This window comes from Corylus avellana, chromosome ca6 (assembly GCF_901000735.1).
Source record: "Corylus avellana chromosome ca6, CavTom2PMs-1.0".
In the NCBI taxonomy this organism is placed as follows: domain Eukaryota; kingdom Viridiplantae; phylum Streptophyta; class Magnoliopsida; order Fagales; family Betulaceae; genus Corylus; species Corylus avellana.
In genome coordinates this window covers 16,425,225-16,447,799 of record NC_081546.1, presented here as the reverse complement: position 1 = coordinate 16,447,799, position 22,575 = coordinate 16,425,225, and the positions used below count along the sequence as shown (strand labels likewise).

General features: G+C 35.3%; 2 protein-coding genes across 2 annotated transcripts; one reads left to right on the top strand and one right to left on the bottom strand.

Annotated features, from left to right (window-relative positions):
- Nucleotides 1-2,273: 2,273 nt before the first annotated feature.
- On the bottom strand, nt 2,274-3,707 carry LOC132185254 (tetraspanin-11-like). Its single transcript, XM_059599051.1, has 2 exons — nt 3,204-3,707; nt 2,274-2,591 (listed from the first exon to the last, which is right to left on the bottom strand). The coding sequence occupies exons 1-2, from the start codon at nt 3,705-3,707 to the stop codon at nt 2,274-2,276; spliced, it is 822 nt and encodes a 273-aa protein (XP_059455034.1).
- Nucleotides 3,708-5,542: 1,835 nt separating this feature from the next.
- LOC132184839 (enolase 1, chloroplastic) lies at nt 5,543-10,015 on the top strand. The gene is made up of 7 exons (XM_059598615.1): nt 5,543-6,220; nt 7,322-7,629; nt 7,939-8,093; nt 8,203-8,520; nt 8,801-8,947; nt 9,047-9,097; nt 9,660-10,015. Exons 1-7 carry the CDS (start codon nt 5,790-5,792, stop codon nt 9,723-9,725), a joined length of 1,476 nt encoding a protein of 491 aa, XP_059454598.1. The 5' UTR covers nt 5,543-5,789; the 3' UTR covers nt 9,726-10,015.
- The last annotated feature ends 12,560 nt before the right edge of the window (nt 10,016-22,575 follow it).

Sequence of the window (22,575 nt, the reverse complement as noted above, 5' to 3'; positions counted from 1 at the left end):
TCCAACAATAGTCCTAAAATGAAAGTAGATACAAGCAAAAACAAGCAAATAATAGGAAATGGGCCAAAAAATGGCCCGGTCCTTTGGATCTTGGTTGAAAAACCAAGAAAGGGCATAACAAAGGATGTTTGTAGAAGCTGGCCAAGAAGCTGACTAGCTTGAAGAGGCACTGCATTTTCATCAGGAGCTGTTGGAGATGAGAGAACACCCCTAAATTTTGGCACAAAAGTCTCCAAAATAAAACACAACAACGGATAAGGGAGACAAAAGCTCAAATAACCCACAGAAATACAAAGAAAAATAAAGCAAAAACAACACAAGAAATACAAAGCAGAAAAATAAAAAATCACAAAACACCAGTAGCAGCAGAGGGAGGTGGCAGTGGGGAGCACCGGATAAGCCACAAAAGAGGAGAGCAGTCCTCTCGCAGGCGTGTGCATGACACGTTTGCGAGTAAGATCCACTTTCTCTCTCATTCCTCCTCTCTCTTTATCTCTCTCCCTCTCTAAGGTTTCCAGAAGTTTGGGAAATAATGAAATGAGGTAGAAAGGTCAAGTTGATATTGTATGGTAGAGCCAATGATGACTTCTAGAATTACTCATGGCAGTGATGGAGCCACGTTTAGGTCACCAATGGTCATGGCCCTGCAATTGCAATTGGTTTTAAAAAAATTTATTTTGTCAGAGAATTTGTAAAGTAAAGAATCGACGGCCCCTGCACATGGTTTCTTATTGGGTTTACTTTTAGCCACGTAAAATTGCATCCTTTTTTTTTCTTTTTCTTTTTTTATAGTTTTCTCTCATGGATTTTTTTTCTTTTTGTTTGCCACGCAGAATTCTCTTCTAAAGGTAAATATTTGTTTTTTTTAAAAAAATAGTTTTATGTTCTAAATTGCACCCGTGACTTCTAAATTGTAGTCTTTATTTATTTATTTTTTTTTATGAATAGGTTCTTCTATTATTTATATTGTAAGCTTTTTTTTTTTTAATTATTGTTGTTTCTTTTTGTTTTAAAATTTTTTGAGTTACTAACGTATCACACCATAAACTAGTTAGTTTGTCCGTTTTAAGTATATTTTTCGTAAAATATATATATATATAGAAAATTAACATATGGTTGGAGTTTTAATGGTCGTCACTTCACATGCTGCCCTTTAGTTCTTGAGATTTAGATGAAGCTCCACAAAGAGACTATATTAGGGGGCATTTTTACTAGTATTTAGTAATTTTTAATTAATTTGTGAGTTTTTTAGAGGCCTTTTATGTTATATATATATGTAGTTTAGCTTGTAATTTGTTAGTTGTTTCTATCATAATATAATATAAACGCCGAGCTTATTCTCATTTTCACAACAAAATAAAGAATAAAAGTATATATTAAGAACTTCAATTGAACACTTGATAATTTTAGTTCTCTAAAATAAAATCTCAAGTGTTTATCTTTTTTTCAATTACCCCAAGGAAATCTCAAATCTAACAAACCTTATTATATCCATCAATAATTATAAAAGCCTGCCCTCATTTTCGTATTTAAAAAATAATTTCTATCTACTACATATTTATCTCACTATTATTTTATTATGCTGAAATTAAAAAAAAAAAACCTGGCACCCAAAGTTCAATGCATGGTAGAATAATATGGATAAGAAAAAGCACTACAAACGACAATTTGGGGAGTAAAGATTGCTCATTTCTACCTGAATTTCATTCCATGTCAGTGATTTATTACATTAATTACAATAAAATAAAGTAAAAAACAAAAAGATGAAAAAATCAAGTAATGTTATAAGTCCTCCTAAAGTCATTTTAGGGTCCTCTCAAATGTGATGTGGCTTTTAAAATTATTGTTGAATTTGAGATGTGATGTATTGACTTTTGATCTATTGGTGATTTTAAAAGTCACTTTACATTTGGGATGACTCCAGAAAGACTTATAAGAGTTACTCGAAAAAATCACACTTAATTAGCCTTGTTCCCATAGGTAGGGAACCCTAGCTAGCTACCTTCTTGTCGGCTATCTATCGGCTGGTTGGAAACATAAATAATTCATTTAAAATAAAAATAAAAACATTTGCGTTTTAGAAAACTAGCAAACATCAACACTATTATCTGTGTTTGGCATAACATTCATTTCTAGAAACAAAACAACTCTCAAATTAATCATGTTAAATAAACAAAAAACAACTAGGATGGATAAATCAACATATATATATATTTCTGCCTGCCAGTGCCAGCTGTATTCTAAAGAATAATGTACATATATAAATTAATAACTCAAGGGCTTCCTCTATTATGTATTGGGTACTTGAAATCGGAGCGGTTGTTCCTGGTGGCGCAGCAGCCAACGGAGTAGACGAAGATGAGGAGGACGAGAAGAGAGGTGTTGAATATTGCCAAATGCCTCCACTCCTTCCTCATGTTCCCCAGCACTCCCACCTTACATGACTTGCACTCCAAGCAAAGCTTCTCCTCCTCGTTGCTCCACGTTGTGCAGTCGCTGTCTCCCACCGCCGGCCCCGATTTCGGTACTTCCCACACGCTCCCGTTCTTGTATATGAATCCGCAGTAGGATGGCGGCTTGCAGCAACCCGACTACAATAATTTCATATATAATTTTGTTTTAATATTATATATTTGTCAATTTAATTATTGCCATATATATATAATCTAAAAGAAATATATAAAACAACTTCTTTCTATTTAAAACAAATAAACCCAGTAAGGGTTTTTAAATTAAAAAATAAAATAAAATTCTATCTCTCTTGTTTGTCACTTACGATCTGTCACATTAGTTTTAAAATTTTTTTTTGTTTATTTGTTTGACTCCCTAACACTTCTCAAAGGATAAACTATATCCAGAACCTCATCTGTTTGTATATTTCAAATTTCTATATTTAATCCTGATCATGATAAGGAACTCTACCAAATTAATTAATTACACATATTCAATGAAAACCCACTAAGATAGGCTTTAAGAAGAGTGCTATTACCCCAATTTTTTTTTAAAAAAAAAAGTTGTTCTCAAATTTAAATGATGGGTTACTATCTATAAAATTTATTATTTTGAGAAATGTGTTACCAACTTATAATTAGGATGATAACACATCGTTTAAGAAACAACTTTTTGAATAAAAATTTGGAATGTTATACGTTAATTTTCACATCAAGAATTCAAATTCTGATATGCAAGAAAAAAGAAATAACCTGAATAAGATGGAAATTGTTGATGTAAAAGTGGCGGAATGAGGGGTTATGGTGGGTGTCATTATTGCAAACGTGGGCGTCAATCAAACAAGTTCGAATGCGATCCCAGTTGTGGGCATTCAGGACGTAGCGCTGCAGCCAATGGGAGAAGTCCGTGAGGCGGTACTCCTTGTAGCCTCGTCCGGACACCAACTGTCCCACCCCTTTGTTTGTCACCAAAAGCGCGAAGATGGTGAAAGCGATGAGACCCAGGATGATGAGGAAGACGAGGGCCAAGTAGACGTAGAGGACCGAGTTGAGCCTGCAGCAACCGCCCACCAGGCCCAGGAGGGATAGCACCAAGAAGGCCAGGCCCAGCACCAGGAGAGGCGTCTGGAGCACTCTCTGGCAGCCGGTGGCGCCGCCGTACAGGTGGAAGAAGACGGAGGCGGAGATGGCCACCAGGCCCACCACTAGAGTGCAGCAGTTGAGGATTCCCACCACGGTGTTGCTTATGCGAAACATCGGAGCGAGGAACCGGATTTCGGATTCAATGTGGAATTTCGCTGGGAAATTTTCAAGAGAGAGATAGATATGGGCAACGAAGAACACGCTCGGTCGGTTACTTATATATATGGTTGTGTTGTGTTGTATTCTAACTGTTTCTTTTATAGTAAGACCGTAAGAGGACGTGTAACGGTGTGAATAGTATAGAGTGGGATTTTGAATGGAGTGGGTCCGAAATGCCCCTGCTTTACAGCTTTATTACGGGGCTGACAGTTTGTTTGCGAAGGCTAATCCAATAGACAGTTGGCGAGAAGGGAGTGAGATGTGCCACACCCACACGTAGTAGTCTAGTGGGCTTAAGGCTACGCCTTGTGTTTTGTGGAACGGTTTTGTCGCCAACGTCTGCGTGCATTTTTGTCGCCAAGGGCCTTACAGCCAATTCTTCTCAAGAGATCACATTTAAGTTTGAAAATTGCTGTCATTTATTACAAGCAAACGGATTTCATGTGTTTTTTGGTAAGAATTTAGGGATAAATTCAATTTAGTATTTTTGTTTTAATGTAATTTTCATTTATTAGGATTTTTATTTCTACAATTATGTCATTAAGCTTTTTACTAATTTCAAATAAGTTTCTTTAATTAGTGATAACTGTCATTCAATATATTTGGGTTTCTTAAAAATTAAGAAAAATGATAAATGCACAACTTTTGCTCAACTTTTCTCTTATTTTTTATTTATTATATATATATATATATATATATATATATTTTGAAGAAATAACATCATATATGGTCCTTTTTTAATTTGTTTTTTTTTAAAAAAAAAAAATTCAAATAAAAAAAGGACCATATATGATGTTATTTCTTCATAATTTTTTTTTTTCCTTTTTATTTTGTTTGAAGCAATAATACTATACTATCCTTCTAAATGCACTAACTAGAGGAAATGAAGGGGATTTGAAATAAAGATGATCATTTTCCCTTCACCAATCAATAGTGCTCGAGCATCCCTCTTTTAAAAAATTTACAATTATAATTTTTTTTAATCTTTTTATTTAGGGTATATTAGTAATTTGAAATAATTGTGCAAAAGTAATGGTATGGGCCCTTTGAAATTGCCTACCGGGCTTAATTCCCATAGTAGTGGCCCAAGGAAATGGCAAACTACTAGAGTGGCCCTTTACAAAGGCCCACGAAGGAAAATCACAATTTGTTTTTATTTAATCATATTAAACTTTAAGTTAAGGAAATATCTCAATTAGGTCACGGTTGTGTCCTAACTGAGTCCTGACAGTGTCCAGACCAGGTCATAGTTAAGTTTTGGTCAGGTCTTGGTCAAGTTTCAACCGGATCCCGATTAAGTCTCGATCGGATCTCAGAGCGGTCCAGTCAAGTTCCAAATACATCCTAACTGGATCTATCAATTTGGTAATGAGATGCTTAAACTCAAAAAATAGTTTACGTTTTTCAAAAATTGAAACAATTTTTTGAAAATTAAAGAAACATTTTCGATTAAACCAAAAATATTCTTTATTGACTATTATTTTTAAATACAAAAAAATATGAAAAATATTTTTTATAATCTATTTTACGCCTAAATAAGTGGAGTTCTCCGCTCAAACATTTTTTTCAAATAATTTTTTTTTAAAAAAATAAATAAATAATAGAGGCGGCTTAGATTTGACTCATGGTTCGGAACTCAGATGCGCCCAGTGAGCAGAAAGGTTTGACGAATTGACAAGGCACAACGGACCTGGCCATCTCTTAAAATGTGGTGATGGACGCCATACATCCCCCATACATCATACATCATACATCATACAAAACGTGGACACCCATGCACTGTTGCACACACCTACCTCAGACGGCATACTCTACCAGTGCCACCTTCTTCCAACCACCAACCCTCCAATTCCATTTTTCTTTTTTCTTTTTTCCTTTTTTTGTTTTTTTGCAAATAACAGACACTGCTTTCATCGCCCCTCGGCGGACTTTCCCACGCTTTTCCCTATAAACCCCCCCACCTAACCCTACTTTCCCTCCCTCTCTTCAAACTCTTCGCCTCTCTGAAGAAGAAAAAATTACACACAGGTAAAAAAAATGGCCATAGCTTCCCAAGCTACCAGCACGAGTCTCCTCCAAAACTCCTTCATTCCCTCGAAGCCCCTACCAAAGCCTCAAAATTCCATTCCTATCCCTCCCTTCACACCCCACAAGGCTCGGCACTCCACCACCGTCCGATGCTCCGTTGTGGTTGCTCCGTCTGCCGTGACGGCGTCGAGAGAGCACGCAGTAAGGTCGGTGAAGGCGCGCCAGATCGTAGATAGCCGAGGCAATCCGACCGTCGAGGTCGATCTGATCACCGACGCTCTCTACCGATCGGCAGTTCCCAGTGGGGCCTCCACGGGGATCTACGAGGCCCTCGAGCTCCGTGACGGCGATAAGACCGTTTTTGGAGGCAAAGGCGTCCTCAATGCCGTCAAGAACATTAACGAAATCCTCGCTCCCAAGCTCGTCGGCGTCGATGTCCGGTATTTTTTTCAAAATTTTTTTTTTCTTGTTGATATATTCTTCAAATTATAACTAGCAGCTGCTGTTTGTTTCGCTGGAAAATGAATTCGGGAAACTTATTTATTTGTTAACGTGTTTTTTTTTTTTTTTTTTAAATATTAAAAAAAAAAAAAGAAAAAAAGAAAGAGTATTCTTATTTGAATTGTTTGATAATATTTTTATTTTAGAGTTGAGAACTTGAGAAAACAAAAATGTTTACATTTACCGAGAAAAGATTGGATTTCAGTAAAGGTGGACTTTTTGTTTACAGTAGTAGCAAGTTGGTAATTTAGAATCAAAGAAAAGGTTTTGATGTCAAAGCCACGGTATGTAAACATTTTTGTTTTTTGTTTTTTTGGCCGTAAGAAAATTATTTACGTAGGAATAAAAACAAGTACGGACGTTATGGAAAAGAAGTGCTCGTTGTTTGAAAGGTGAGAAGTCAGAACCATCAAATCCGTTAAAATCCTTTGTATCCGTTAAATGGGATTGCTGGGAAACTAAAAATATCTCATGGGAAAGGAAACAATTGTAAAAATGGTTAAAGAAGGTCTATCATTTTAAACAAAGAGTACCAATTTTTGTAACTACTGTTTGGTTATGCAGAAGTAGGAGATTCTGTTGTAGTTGTTGCGGTGGAGGGAGATAGGATGTGCATCTCAGATCCATTGGGAGTCAGAAATGAAGTAGCCTGTTGCGCATATTATAGGGAACTCTATATATAGCCTTCGGTTTCTAAGAATCAAAGGCGACTTCTTGTATTACAAGTCAAAAATTATGCTGCTGTTGGGTCTGGAAACGATGGAAAGAAGAAGCATTGCTTTTTAAGAAACTAAAAATGAAAAAAATAAAATAAAATAAAAATAAAAAAGAATTGGTTGTGAAGAAGGTCACTGTAACTGGACTGCCATGCAATCAGGCTGCTACTGCCTGTTGAAACCTGAGCTTTCTCTATTTTGTGGCCTTGCTCATTGCTTCTTGTGGACCTGGATGTCTATTTACATATACTGTTAATGATTACAGGTTGATTTTTTTTGTTTGTAGGTTATATAGCTCTGACATTTTTGCCTCTGTTTAACAAGGAACCAAGCTGATGTGGATGCTATTATGCTGGAAATTGATGGAACTCCAAACAAGTCAAAATTAGGTGCTAATGCAATATTGGGAGTATCCCTAAGCGTGTGCAGAGCAGGTGCAGGAGCAAAGGGGGTGCCCTTATATAAGCATATCCAGGAACTATCCGGAACGAAGGAGCTTGTTATGCCAGTTCCAGCTTTTAATGTTATAAATGGAGGCAGCCACGCTGGAAACAGTTTGGCCATGCAAGAATTTATGATATTACCAGTAGGTGCAACTTCATTTGCTGAGGCATTCCGCATGGGTAGTGAAGGTAAGCGAAATAATTGGTTTCTTGCTACAGTTGTCTTTTTATGGGGTATTGTATCCGCGATTGACTCTATTTTAGAACCATGCACATGCCTTATTGTTGGATGTGAATCAATATGGAGTACAATTTTGAATTTGATATTGCTATTGATTTTCCACACTTATGGTTTTGATGCAAATCCTTGGGTCACACGGCTAATTGAAGACTTGCTTTTTCATTGACATTATAGTTCTTAGATTTTTGTATAATTACATCAATTACCCATCATCAGTAAGAAGAAAGCTAACCAGTTTATCTTTTATGAGAAAACAGTTTATCATACACTGAAGGGAATAATTAAGGCCAAATATGGGCAAGATGCCTGCAATGTGGGAGATGAGGGGGGATTTGCTCCCAATGTTCAAGATAACAGGGAGGGCTTGGTGTTACTCATGGATGCCATTGAAAAGGCTGGTTACACTGGCAAGGTAGGAGGCACTAATTTTCCTTATATTTTTGTTTGCTGCGTACTTATCAAGAAGAAAATTATATTTTTGTTTGCAACTTAAATTTTCTTGTAAATTTTTTGGAATGCAGATTAAAATTGGAATGGATGTTGCGGCATCTGAGTTTTTCACTAAAGATGGGAAATATGATCTAGACTTCAAGAAACAGCCAAATGATGGAGCTCATGTGCACTCAGCTCAGAGCCTTTCTGAGCTCTACAAGGAGTTTGTTAAAGAATTTCCTATTGTGTCAATTGAAGATCCCTTTGATCAAGATGATTGGAGCTCATGGGCTTTACTACAGTCTTCAGTTGACATCCAACTCGTAGGAGATGATTTGTTGGTCACCAATCCAAAGAGAATAGCTGAAGCCATTCAGAAAAAGGCTTGCAATGGCTTACTTCTAAAGGCAAGCGTCTACCCTGCCTCATTCATTTTCTGAGTCACTCGCAAGGAGTTATGATTTTACATTTTTACATTTTTACATTTTTTTCCCTTTCCTTTCTTGGTTGAACACCTTTCTGTTTTTAGCTAGCTGTAATTTGTTTCTGCACCATCTTCCAGCTTCCTTTTGTCATCCATTCATTGTTCAAGTGTTTATCATTTCTAAATTTACATGGATTCATCATTGTGAGAGACAGGCCGTGTTGATGCTGCATTTAGCTCATCTTTTATGCATTCAATTGCAGGTTAACCAGATTGGTACAGTGACTGAATCTGTTCAGGCAGCACTTGACTCTAAAGCTGCAGGTTGGGGTGTCATGGTCAGCCACCGGAGCGGTGAAACTGAGGATAACTTTATTGCTGACCTTTCTGTTGGCTTGGCGAGTGGGCAGGTTTGTTTTTTTTCAATCTTTGGACTCTTCAACTTTGCCATCTCTCATGCCTTTTATGTCATTTCTATGAAGTTGACCACTGCATGTTCTGTCATGTAGATAAAAACTGGAGCTCCTTGCCGAAGTGAGCGGTTGGCCAAGTATAATCAGGTAAACTGGGAACTTTAGTTGGTTTTCTTCTCTCATCCCTCTTTCTCGCCTCCTCGCTCTAATGACATGCTTTTCCAGATATGGACAAGATGTTCGAATTTGATAAAAATAAAATAAAATAAAAAACAAAAGAAGATTTGTATATATGTGGACAATTTAAATAAGCTAGGTTGTATGTTGTATTATTGCAGTATCTGGCATATATTTGAATGCCTATGTAATAGATTATAGTCTATTCAGTCAAGTGGATCGCATTAGATCACCAAATTTCAGAAGTATTTGACTAGCGAAGACTAGGGTATTAGAAATTATAAACTGTGAGGGCTTACTTCTTCATAATTCATTCTTCCACTTCTAATAGACTCCAAACATGAGCCCATAGGATCTTTTCCAATGGGTCCTGAAAATGTGTGGGGTCTTCTGACTATCTTTCTTATTAATTCTTTACTTTAAATGTTCCCAGAATGCATGTCTCACATTCTTTTTTTAATTGCTAACCGGATACCATGATTATTACTCATATTAATTTCCCCTTGTTTCTGTGATTTCAATTTGATTGCAGCTTCTCCGCATTGAAGAGGAACTTGGAAATGTGCGCTATGCTGGTGAAGCTTTCAGATCACCTTAGGGACAAGAAAGAGCAATTCTCAACTACTATTTTTTTTTAAAAAAAAAAAAATCTGGGAAGAGCAATCTGTCAACCTTTTGTTCTGCAATAAGGTACTGGATTAAAGTTGTGATCAGGGGACAAACCCCCTGAGCTGCAAGTCAAAGTGGATGTATAACAATCTCGACAAATTTTTGGTTGAGCCTATCAGCTTAGATGTTGCTGATCGATTATTACGATGTGGCCTCATTTTCAATCGAAACTATAGTTTTGTGTGAGTGAATAACAAAGTTGTGCTTTTAAGCAATCTATATTGTAGATTTTACTCTGCCCTTGTGGAAAATTGAATTCACAATCTTAGCAAGCATTGAATTTTATGCCCATTCCCTTAATCATTCTAATCAAGCAGTGTTTAGTAAATGTCTAAGTAATTGATGGATGCCATCGGTTATCATTTGTCATAAAAGTTTAAGTTAATAAAAAATGATAAGTTTAATTATTTGACTAATACTTTTAATACTCATTCCCTCACATGTGGGAACCGGATTGTGGCATTATGTACTTTGTTACCATAAAACTTTTCTTTAAAATGTGAGACCTAATATATAAAATATTAATTGAAATATAAGATGAATAATAAAGAGACACCGTTCGAACTTGAGATTTATACTATGATTCATTGTTAAATCATCATTTGTTTATAAAGCGTAAGCTAAAAAGAATAAATAAATTTAAAGGTTAAATACTAAATACCTCCATGGGGTTTAGTTACTTTATTTTTTTTCTCTTAGAGTTTGATTTTTATCACAGGAGGTCCCTGTGGTTTTGATAATAGACCAAATTAGTCTTTTGTCAGTTGACCGTTAGTTGACTTAATGAAAGTCTACGTGGACCAATCAAATATTTACACGTGATACTTACATAAATTTTTTTAAAAATTAAAAAAAAAAAAAAAAAAATTTGGGGTGGCCATGTGGCTGGATGGGAGTGGCCGAGCCACCCCCTTGGTGCCCAAGGGGGTGGCCAAAACCACCCCCAGTGGGAATTTTTTTTTTTTTAAAAAAAAAAAATACTTTTTTTTTTAATTTAAAAAAATAAAAAAAGTTTTAGTAGGTACCACATGTCAACATTTGATTGGTCTACGTAAACTTCTATTAAGTCAACTAACGGTCAACTGACAGACTAACTAATTTGATCTATTATCAAAACCACATGGACCTCCTGTGATAAAAATCAAATCCTATGAGAGAAAAAATAAAGCAACAAAATTCCCAGAGGGTATTTAGTATTTAACTCTAAATTTAATCATTTAATTAATAGTGGCTATATGTGTGACGCTCGTGAATTTGTGAAAGATATTTCAGCGTGGGTTCTTCATTTAGATTTGTAGGTATTTTTAGTAATTTCAATAGGTTTTTGTATGGGTGTTTTCTTTATTTAGGATTTTGCGAAGGAACCTAAGTTTGATGGGAAAATTAAATCAATCTTTGACATCTCTTTGCATGAAAGAGCCAATAAAAAATTAAAGAGCCAATAAATAAGAATTACTTCTAAAGTGTTTGTGACTTTATGGTCCGTAGAATATTTTAAGCTTTTGGGGGCTTGAAATATGGCTGTATGTGTGAAGCTTTGGTTGCATTGAGGTTTAGGATTTGAGCGTGTCTAATATTTCTCTTTTTTTTTCTTTCATTTTATAAGCAAATTGTCCCTTCATCGTCTTTGGCGGTTGGCATATTCCATTGTGCCTCACAACATAAAGTAAAATCAAGAATAAGACCAATTAAGGCACTACAAGAATTTAAGTCTTTATGGGCAAAATTATTTGAACGCTAAAAATCTTAAAGTGGACGCTGTTGACATCAGCACTGACTTTTGGACGCTAATCGTCCGACCATAATGATCAACTATGTGATCATTAGCGTCAACTTATAAGTGGACCCTAATGATCACTTTTAAAGTCCACATTGTTGACGCTAAAAGTCATGTATTTTTGTCGCTGAAGCTGGAGTCAACTGAAGGCAGAGTCGACACTAGTGCTCTACTATGAGCGTCCACTCAAAGTGGACGCTGATGGTGGACTATTAGCATCCACATGGACCTATTAGCGTCCACTCCATAGGTAACTATTAGCATCCACTTTTGTGGACGCTAATGGTCCTAAAAAAACTTAAAAATATAGCAACTATCAGCGTCCAAACTATAGTGGACGCTGATGGTGAACTATTAGCGTCCACTTTTAGTGGACGCTAATGATCCCAAATTTTTTTTTTTAAAAAAAAAAACAACCATCAGCGTCCAAACTGAAGTGGACGCTGATAGTGAACTATTAGCGTCAGCTACTGTGGACGCTAATGATCTCAAAAAAATTAAAAAAAAAAAAAAAAAAAAAATCAACCATCAACATTCAAACTGGAGTGGACGTTGATGGTGAACCATTAGCGTCCACTAAGGTGGACGCTAATGATCCCAAAAAAATTAAAAAAAAATCAACCATCAGCGTCCAAACTGGAGTGGACACTGATGGTGAACTATTAGCGTCCATTAAGGTGGACGATAATGATCCAAAAAAATTAAAAAAATAACCATCAGCATCCAAACTAAAGTGGACGCTGATGGTTGCACTATTAGCGTCCACAATGGGTCTGACATTCTAAAAAAAATAAAACATTATTAGGGTCAATTCGACCCTAATAATGTTTTATTATTATTATTTAAAAGCAATTTTAAAAGATAAGGTCATATTCAAAAGATATATAAATGATCATAATGAAAAGAAACAATAAAAAAGTCATGACAAAAGAATACCGAAAAGGCAGCCAAAAGTTTCTAGCCATGCATATTGCTTATCAAATTGAAAAATCTAAAGTGAAATGATTACAAGTACAAAAATTCAGTCCGCCGATAAGAGAAATATGAACATTACAATTCACAATGTCCAAAAGAACATGCTCAAAACACCAAAAGGAAGATTTTCTAATTTGTAAAGGATAAATATGAAGATGCACGCAATAACGCCATTACCAAGTTGCTTTTCCACTGATCAAGGATAACTCTTTCAAATCAACCATGTCAAAGTTGTAAGAGTACATATAAAAGTGAACAAATGCAAGAGAAATAAGCAAAAGAACAAATATAGTTAGCAATACAATAATGCAATAGTCCAAATGGTGAATCCATGGCCACATAATATTTACATAGGATAATTAGTTTGTCAATTGAAATTTTACTCAATTTTTATATCATGGTGAACAACTTTGGGTTACAGTGCCTCATGAAAGTAAGCTAGCCTACATGATTAGTCCAGTTATAAACATGTTTTATTCAAGTGGCCAATACAATGCCATGGATGAGATGCAGGGAAATGGGTGAATATATAAAAATAAGGTTCAAATGTGAGTGACCACAATATACATTCATACATAATATGTTGGAGATGACCACAATATTTCAAACATATATCAGTAACAGTCCCACCAATACATGTTATGAGCAGAAGGAGAGGTAAATAATACCTTCAATGAATGAACAAGCAAGCACTTTGTCTCATCAAAAGATTAATTTTATTTAAAATGAGCCCCCTTAATCCAATTGAAAACTCCACTGTCCCTGGGATGAACAATATTCTTAATGTTACTATTAGCCCATAATCCAATTCCTCAAAACCATATATACTTATCCATGAGATGCACAAACTTTTTAATGTTTGAAGGGCTCTAAGAGCTGGAAGCTTATTCAGTTAGTCTACAGTAAAGGCACATACCAAAAAACACTAAGATAAAAAGATTGTACCAAGAACATGTTAAATACAAATTTCACACGTTCGTGCACATACTAGAATAAACATGTGGCTACAATAACTAAATCAGATCAATATATTACAATTTTTAAGAGATGGGAAAAGAAATATATCTGTCTCCATCGTCAGAATTCAGAATGGGACAGAATTTGTATAAAAAAAAAATGTTTATTTTTTTTCCCGGAGACAAATGAAATGTTTTTTTTTTATTTAAATAAAAAAATGAATTTTAGCTGTCGCCAACCAGCTTAATACATTCTATGGATGAGATCTTCTTCTTGTTCCTACATCTTAATGAACTCCCACTCTATGCTACTCACCTCTGCCAAAACGAGAGAGAGAAAGAGAGAGAAAGAGACAGAAGCGTTAGATATTTAACTTTGAAATAAAAATGGTGATATAAGAAAATAAAATGAAGGAAAAAAAAAAAGACGAAAAGAATGAAGGAATCCATATTGAAATATGCAGCAAAAAAAAGGAAGGGAATGAAATCCATAAAGAGATTTAACCAAAAAGAGAAGAAGTCGGACAGTATTTTTGTGTAACATAAATGGAAATGACAAAAAATTGAAGGAAGGAAAAAAGAAGAGGACTTGGTACAGAAAATGACAAGGGAAATTGAACGGAACTCACCCTCAGAGTAACAACTACAAGAATTGGCTTGCTTTCTGCGACGCTTATCCATAGCTTTGAAGCAATGGAAAAATGGGGAGAAAATAGAGATCGATGGAGAGATCGATAACCACAGAGAGAGAGAGAGAGAGAGAGAGAGAGTTGGTGACGATTCTCTCTATAAGGAGAGAAAAGACACCACATCTTCAGATTTGTCATCAACATACAAATTTCTAAGAGATGGGAGATTATGCAAACCCCATTCCATCCCCACAACCACATCCCAAAAGCTTCATATCAAAATCTTAAAGTAAATTAAATGTTGAGACTTGCCAAACATTTTACGAATAATGGCTTAAAACTACAAAATGACACCTATCATTGCAAACACAAGCCGAAAACCATAAATACTGGCAAAGTTTAAAAGTTTAACACCTCTTGAAGAAGACTACTATGCATTAACACTACTTCACCACATTAGACAACAATCTTTAAACTAATCTAAATGCCCACAAGAAACGTAACTCAAAATGACTAACCTCATCAAAACCATCAAAAATATGTGAGAACTGCCTATGAACCAAACCTGCCAAGGGAGAAAACTATTAAATATATGTTTTATAATCCATGGCCAGCAAAATTCCAGAACCCAAAATAAAGTACTTTTCTGCATCCTCTTCCTTGCCAATTCATCCTCATAAGCAATTTGAGTAATCTACCACAATGAACCAATATATAGTATTAGAGACAATAAGAATGAAACCCAACATGATAGAGAAAGAGATACTAAAAATGTTTTTCTTTATTAAACATATTAAAGTGAGAACCTGCTTGGGTGGTTTAATTTTCTTATACTCTTGTCATCCTGTATACACTTAAAAATAAAATTTAGAAAGATATTATTACTCCATTGCATTGTTTACTCAAAGTTCTTTAACCTTGATAAACATGTCAAGGGAGATTTACTAACTCAAAAGTTCTTGAACCAAAAATTTTGTGAATATCTTAACATAATATAAACCAAATAAAAAGTACCAACAAATATACATTACCAAACAGAAAGTTCCAAAAAATACTCAAATACATAATAGCAAATAGAAAGTACCAACAACTATCCAAATACACAGTATCAAAAAATATATCCCAAAGAGATGGTATCAAAAAGTACATCCTAAATAGATGGTTATTCCAAAGCTCCCTCAATTGTTGGCTGGACTTGATTCACCTCCAATCAAGCTCCCTCCAGACCTAAGAAGAATGGAATTTCATATAATGATCATTAAGCTTTTTAACTATTACTTAATATGTGTGTTTTTGTAAAATTAATGCATAGGTAAAGTTTCACTAACCCTCCAATACATGACATTAAAAACTCAACAGTGGCTTGTAAAGTGTCCCTTGTTTGTTGAAGTTCGATTCTAGTTTGTTGAAGTTCACTTTGAGTATCTTCTTGTCTTTCCTACACTCGTCATGGTTGTCGGAGTGGGTGAATGATTGCGCTTGAGATGAAGTACTTAAAGGGGTAGGCATAAGACCGCATCCTATTCCTCTATCGTGCCCAGATCGTCAGCCCCTAGCACTTTTGTGACTATTTCTTCCATTCGGTCCTCCACACTTCTTCCCTCCACATTGCCTTCCTCTATTGCCTCATTGCTTGTTAATTCTTGCATCTCAAGCTGCACAAGTCATACTTGGCCTTAGTTTAATATGTACTTCATGCAAGTTTATTATTCATGTTCTTCACTAATCAAATTAATGATCAGAGCGTAAACATTTAGTCACATATAGACTTTTACATTTGGCGTTCACAAACTCTCTATCTTTTTTTCTTGTATGGGTACACTCATATAGTTCAACAAGATTGGGCTTGACTTTTGTTTCTTGTTCCTACACATAATACATATAATTAAAGTTTACACTAAATAATGTTACTTTCATTAAATTATGCTACGAGATACTTACCTTTTTGTAAATGACATTGACAAATGAACAAGTCCCTGATGTATTATTTGTTTCCAAGTGGCTTCTATTTTTTGTATTTCGTTCAGACTTTTTCTATGAAATTTGAAGAAAAAAAAAAAAACACAATTATTCATAAAATGTCTTCAAGTGCATGCAAATTATATCAATCTGAATTTTCTAATCAGTATAATAATATACATTTACCTTCCATTCATCCTCATCAAATGAGTCACATATTAGTTTCCACTGTTCAGGACCATACCCTTCTGGCACTGTTTCCCTCCCAACAGCCTTAGCCCTAGCAATCCCCTCAGCATTGCGTTCATGAACGCCTTCAAAATATTTCTTGTTGTGGTCCCTATATAAGTTTAAACGAAGCCTAGTATATGCACGACCCATTTTATTTTCAACAGCTTTGATGTGCTCGTATTGTCCTATATTCAGTGTGAAGTTTGACTGATACATAATAGATAGGAAAACAATGGTAAAAAATGTGTCACATTATTTTTTCATTCGAAACATATTCTTAAACATTACATTGATATTCATACCTGAACATGGAATAACAGCTTGCTATTTTCCTCAGCTGGGACCTTTTTCCATTCACCATGATGGAGTTCGCACATGTTATGAACAATCTCCCCAATCTTGCTCGCAAACCATGCTGCATTCTCGCCTACAGGTGCCCGGTGTCTATTTGGGATGTTTAGCACTAAGGGACCATTCTTAAGTACGTGGTCACTCAACTTCTTACACTTGGCCTTACCCCTTACATTTATGACAGATGTGCTAGCTGTTCCACAAAACATGGTAACGTAATAAGTTATATTTGGAAAAGTATACTGTCAAATGTATATAACAAACCAAAATAATACAAAAATAACATTTCATAAACATATAATTTATATGAACTTACAAGATGCAGTAGAGGCGACTCCCTGTGAATCTAATCCTGCCACTGAGTGAATAGGATTCTAAGACTCGTGCGAAGGATGCCCATCAGCGACTCATGGGAGGCTGATGCATTTGCCATATCGTACACCAAAGCCAGAATTCGGAGTGGGACTCTCATGCTTGTCAATAAGGCCCCGGCCTTGACCTTGGCCTCAGCCTTGTACTGCTGGAACATGTTTGCATCGTATTGTTGTCATTGTTATGATCAATTTGCTAACAACTCAAAAACCAAAAAATGAACTTTCTATTCTTTAACTCATTTTTTTTTTTCTAGTTTAACTAGGTGCTAAACAAAAGTACCAAATAATAAACTCTTTAAATTTTACTCTATTCTATTTAAATATAAATTTTATTCAGTCTTCATTCATGTTTTATTTTCAAAAGCATCCCACAAAGTTACAAACCCATAAAGGTGAGGGAGAGAGAAAGTGTGAGGGAAAATATAAAAACATAAAAATAGAGTAGAGAAAGGATTTTGTTCTCTAAATGTGGGGAGAGGTTTGACAAGCCCTAAAATAGAGAGGGTAATATAGAGCTTGATTGAAATTTTGGCTAAAAGTAGGTTTTAGAGAGCTCATTGAGGATACTCTTAGCCATTGAGTTCAATTGTAAGCTAGAAGGGAATTTCCGATCCCTTTTTTCTAGGTATTGTACATCTATTTAGGGAGTAGACAAAGGTGTTGGCATTTAGCTCATGTTGGTCATCTCACAAGTTCGATACTTATCTTCCTCTCCTCACCTAAATTGAACTGAATCAATAAATATTCAAAGTCATGAATGGATTTTTTTCACATGAAATATAAACAAGCAGGTCTAAAAATTAGACCATCTCGTAAGAAGCTTCAAGCTAGTGGTAAAAAGGGCATAATTTTTTTTTTAAAAAAAAAAAAAAAATTGTGGAAAGAAATAAGAAAAAGAAAAAGAAGTGACAATATCACCATGTCACCATGTCCAAAAGATATTGTAATCCAAATCTCACATCCATATTGGTGTTTCATAGGTTATAACTTTAGTATATAAAATCCAACTAAATTTGTACTAGCTCTTTCCAAATAATTTAAGCCAATGACACAACAATTAGACATTTCTAGCAATAACTCATATCCATGTACACACCCATAGTTTAGTCATATGTAAATGAATTAATAATACCGCTGCTTTCACCATTACTTAGGGCAACATATTTAAATCTTATTACCTTTTGAAAGACCACTTAGTAGAGGGACAATACAAGCAGAAGCCTTAGTCGTCTTGCTTAATGCCTGGTATAATTAAAATCATTCGTTAGCAAAGAACCAGAACACAGAACAAAAAATAATTACAAGCAACATAGGAATGGATAAATCGAGCATACATCTCCACTAACGAACATAATCGATGCCACTGATTCTAATTGCAAGGTGGATTTTATATTTGCATTTTGCTTGATTTTCATGTTTAGAGTTCGTTCCTTTGTTTTTTTTTTTTTTTTTTTTTTGCCAAGAAGACAGGGGAACTAAATGATGGGCTACTGAATTTTTCTAGTTTAGATGGTTGTTTTATAACTCCAAACTTTTTGTTCCCTTCTCCTCTGTATTCTTAGTTGATAAGCAGAGCATCAATCTTTCCTTGTTGATTAATTATGGCTTATTATTTTCCTTCTTTGCTCCATACCTTCCCTGATGATGCATCCATTGTTGTTAATTATTATTGGCCCATTTGGTTTCCTTTTTGCTTATCTCTTTTATTGAAAAACTGAAAATTCTACAGGTTCATATCGTACTGAGGGGTGCTGTCCGACCTTTGATTGAGATGCTTCAATCTCCTAAGGTACAGCTTAGGGAAATGTCAACTTTTGCATTGGGGAGGTTGGCACATGTTATCATTTATCTATGCATTTTTTAATTTCTTCAAATCACAATTTATGGATACTATTTGAGTGATTGAGAGGCATTTAAGGTTTTCAAGGGTTTAGGGGAAACTCTTAATTTGACTGGTAAACTAAGGACCTAATAAAATCCCAATAAAGACTAACAAGGACACAAAGAAAATAAACCCAAGACACTTAGACATCTATAGAAGTTATAGACTTGACTCAATGATCAAAATGCCCTTAATTTGAATGGCTTAGTAAAAAATTGCAGATCTGCCTCTATTACAAAATTAATCATAACTCATGAAATAGAAACCCAAATTAGGAACCCCGTACCCCTCTCCCCGAAAGCTGGAGCACTTGGGCCTTCAAATCTAACATAGCACTTGGGCATCAAAATCAAATGCTAAAAACTTTCCATTCTCTTCGTACTTTTTCTACATATATTCGACATCGAGAAAATTGTATGTTCTTTCGTTTTCTTTCAATATCTCGACAAATAACAAAGGGAACGTAGCTTTATGGATTCAACACTCTCCAATCAAATTTCGAAAAATAAAAACACTAACTAGCTACTAGAAAGTATATTAACAAGAAACCAAATCAGGGTTCATGCTGAGGAGAGTTGAGTGCGTTGGAGAGAGAGAGGTGCACCGGAGAGAGAGCTGTAGGAGAGAGTTGAGTGCGCCAGAGAGAGAGAGCGGCGCCGGAAAGAGAGCTGCCGGAGAGAGACTGAGAGAGTGAGAGAGTGATAAGGGAGGTGGGATTTTGGTGATTAGGGATTTTGGTCAAAACATCTGGTCTGAAAATTTTAGAAACCGTGCCAATAGATGGTGCTAATTTATTTTGCGCACTCAATCGAACTAATTCATTAGGATCGATCGGATGTTTAATCAATCATTTGATCCTATCACGATCAATCGAACTAATTAACCTTGATCGATCGGATGTTTGATCGATCATTTGATCCTATCACGATCAATCTAACTAATTCATTAGGAGCGATCGATGTTTGATTGATCATTTGCTCATATCATGATCAGTCGAATTAATTCAGTGGGATCAATCGGATGTTCGATCGATCATTTGATCCTATCACAATCAATCGAACTAATTCACCAAGATCGATCGGTTTTTCGATCAAACATTTAAATAAGAATAAGAAATAGAAAACTTCAATAATACCATTAGCGTCCACTAAATTGGACGCTAATGATATGTCTTTAGCGTCCACTTTAGGAGTGGACACTATTGATATGTCATAAGCATCCACTATGTCTGGACGTTGTTAATCTTGTAGTTTTATTTGTTTTTTATTTTTCTAGAAGACCATTAGCGTCCACTAAATTGGACGCTAATGACATGTCTTCAGCGTCCACAATAAAAGTGGACGCTAATGATCCATCATTAGCGTCCGTTATATATCAACGCTATTCAGCTTTTAGTTTAAATTGTTTTTAATTTTTTAATTTTTGTATTAGTGCTTTAGCGTCCTCTTTAGTGGACGCTGTCATAGTGGACACTAATGATATATCATCAGCATCCACTTTCAGTGGACGTTGTTGAGCTTTTAGTTTAAATTGTTTTTTATTTTTTTACTTTTGTACTAGTACTTTAGCGTCCACTTTTAGTGGACGCTGTTGAGCTTTTAGTTTAATTTGTTTATTTTTTTATTTTTGTACAAGAGTGGACGTTAATGCTCCATTATTAGTGTCCAATGTCATAGTGGACACTAATGATATACCATCAATGTCTACTTTTAGTGAACGCTGTTGAGGTTTTAGTTTAATTTGTTTTTTTATTTTTGTACAAGAGCTAAAGTGGACGCTATTGAGGACAATTAATTTTTTTTATAGGAGTTATAGACTTGACTCAATGATCAAAATGTCCTTAATTTGAATCACTTAGTAAAAAATTGCAGATCTGCCTCTATTACAAAATTAATCATAACTCATGAAATAGAAACCCAAATTAGGAACCCCGTACCCCTCTCCCTGAAAGCTGGAGCACTTGGGCATCAAAATCCGACATAGCACTTGGGCATCAAAGTCAAATACTCAAAACTTTCCATTCTTTTATTTTTTTCTACATTTATTCAACATCTAGAAAATTGTATGTTCTTTCCTTTTCTTTCAATATCTCCACAAATTACAAAAGGAACGTAGCTTTATGGATTCAACACTCTTCATTCAAATTTCGAAAAATAAAAACACTAACTAGCTACTAGAAAGTATATTAACAAGAAACCAAATCAGGGTTCATACCGGAGAGAGGTACGCCGGAGAGAGAGCTACCAGAGAGAGAAAGAGGTGCGCTGGAGAGAGAGCTGCCGGAGAGAGTTGAGTGCACCAAAGAGAGAGAGGTGCGCCGGAAAAAGAGCTGCCGGAGAGAGAGAGAGAAAGAGAGAGAAACATGTGCCGAAGTGAGTGAGAGAGAGAGAAAGAGAGAGTGTGTGAGTGAGAAAGTGATGAGGGAGTGAGACATTAGTGATTAGGGATTTTGTTCAAAAATTATGGTTTAAAAATTTTAGAAACCGCGCTAATAGATGGCGCTAATTTATTTTGCGCACTCAATAGCGGCGACTACAGTTGCCCCTAATGAGCTCAAATAGCAGCGACCCAATATGTCACCACTGTTTGGGGTATTTTTTTTTTTTAAAAAAAAAAAAAAATTATACTTACAAATTTTTAATTTTATTTATTAAATTTTTAATTTTTAATTTTTTTAATTTTTCTCTTGTAATATGTTTTTATTATTATAATATTAACTAAAAATTTCAGTTTAATAAATTTTTATGATAAATCACTACAAGTAAAATGTCGCCGCTATTTATCAATAGCGGCGACCCTTGGCCGCTACTCAGTTGCCGGTACTAATCCGATATTGATCCTGAATAGCGGCGACCTACGGGGTTGCCGCTAATGACCCCTCATTAGTGGTGACTAAGACATTTTTTTGTTGCCGCAGAAAAGGTTGAAATGGGCCGTGTGTCACCGCTGATAATGGTTAGTAGCGGCGACAAACATTTTTGTCACCGCTAATGATGGTCAGTAACAGCAACATTTTGGTTGCCGCTATTTAATTATAACCAAAAAAAAAAAAAAAACTGCTTATAATAGATGGTGTTATATAGCAGTTATGGGAACTACATCGTGCCTATTTATAGTCAAATCGCTAGAGATAGCTAAACCATTAAAACAAGTTGGTGCAAGCATTGCATATGGAAGGACAAGTGGATTCAAGGATTCACTTCTTATCATGGAACAAAAAGTGAAAGAAGGAAACAATAACACAAAATAATGACATGTTGGGGATGTCCGGACAATAAGGTATGTAATCAAAAGTAAACTCATGCCAAGTCAATCAAACTAACCCACCCAATCCAAGGCTTGCCTTGAATTGTGGACCATAAGTGCAACAAACCTTACATATATTGAAGGATTTAAGTCCTCACCTATGAGCACAAACTATGTCTAAAAAAAAAATAAAGGACTTCATCTCATCAAGCAAAGGCATCACACTATCTTTTATTCAAATGCTTCTAGTATTTGCTATTTACATGCTTGCAAATTCTTATAAAGAGAAGAGCAACTCACATAACGGTGGAACATCTCTACAACCTCTACAGAAGTTGAGAGAAATCTTTGGCTGAGAAAGAAACACAAAAGGGAATCTAATATACATGTAAAAAAAAA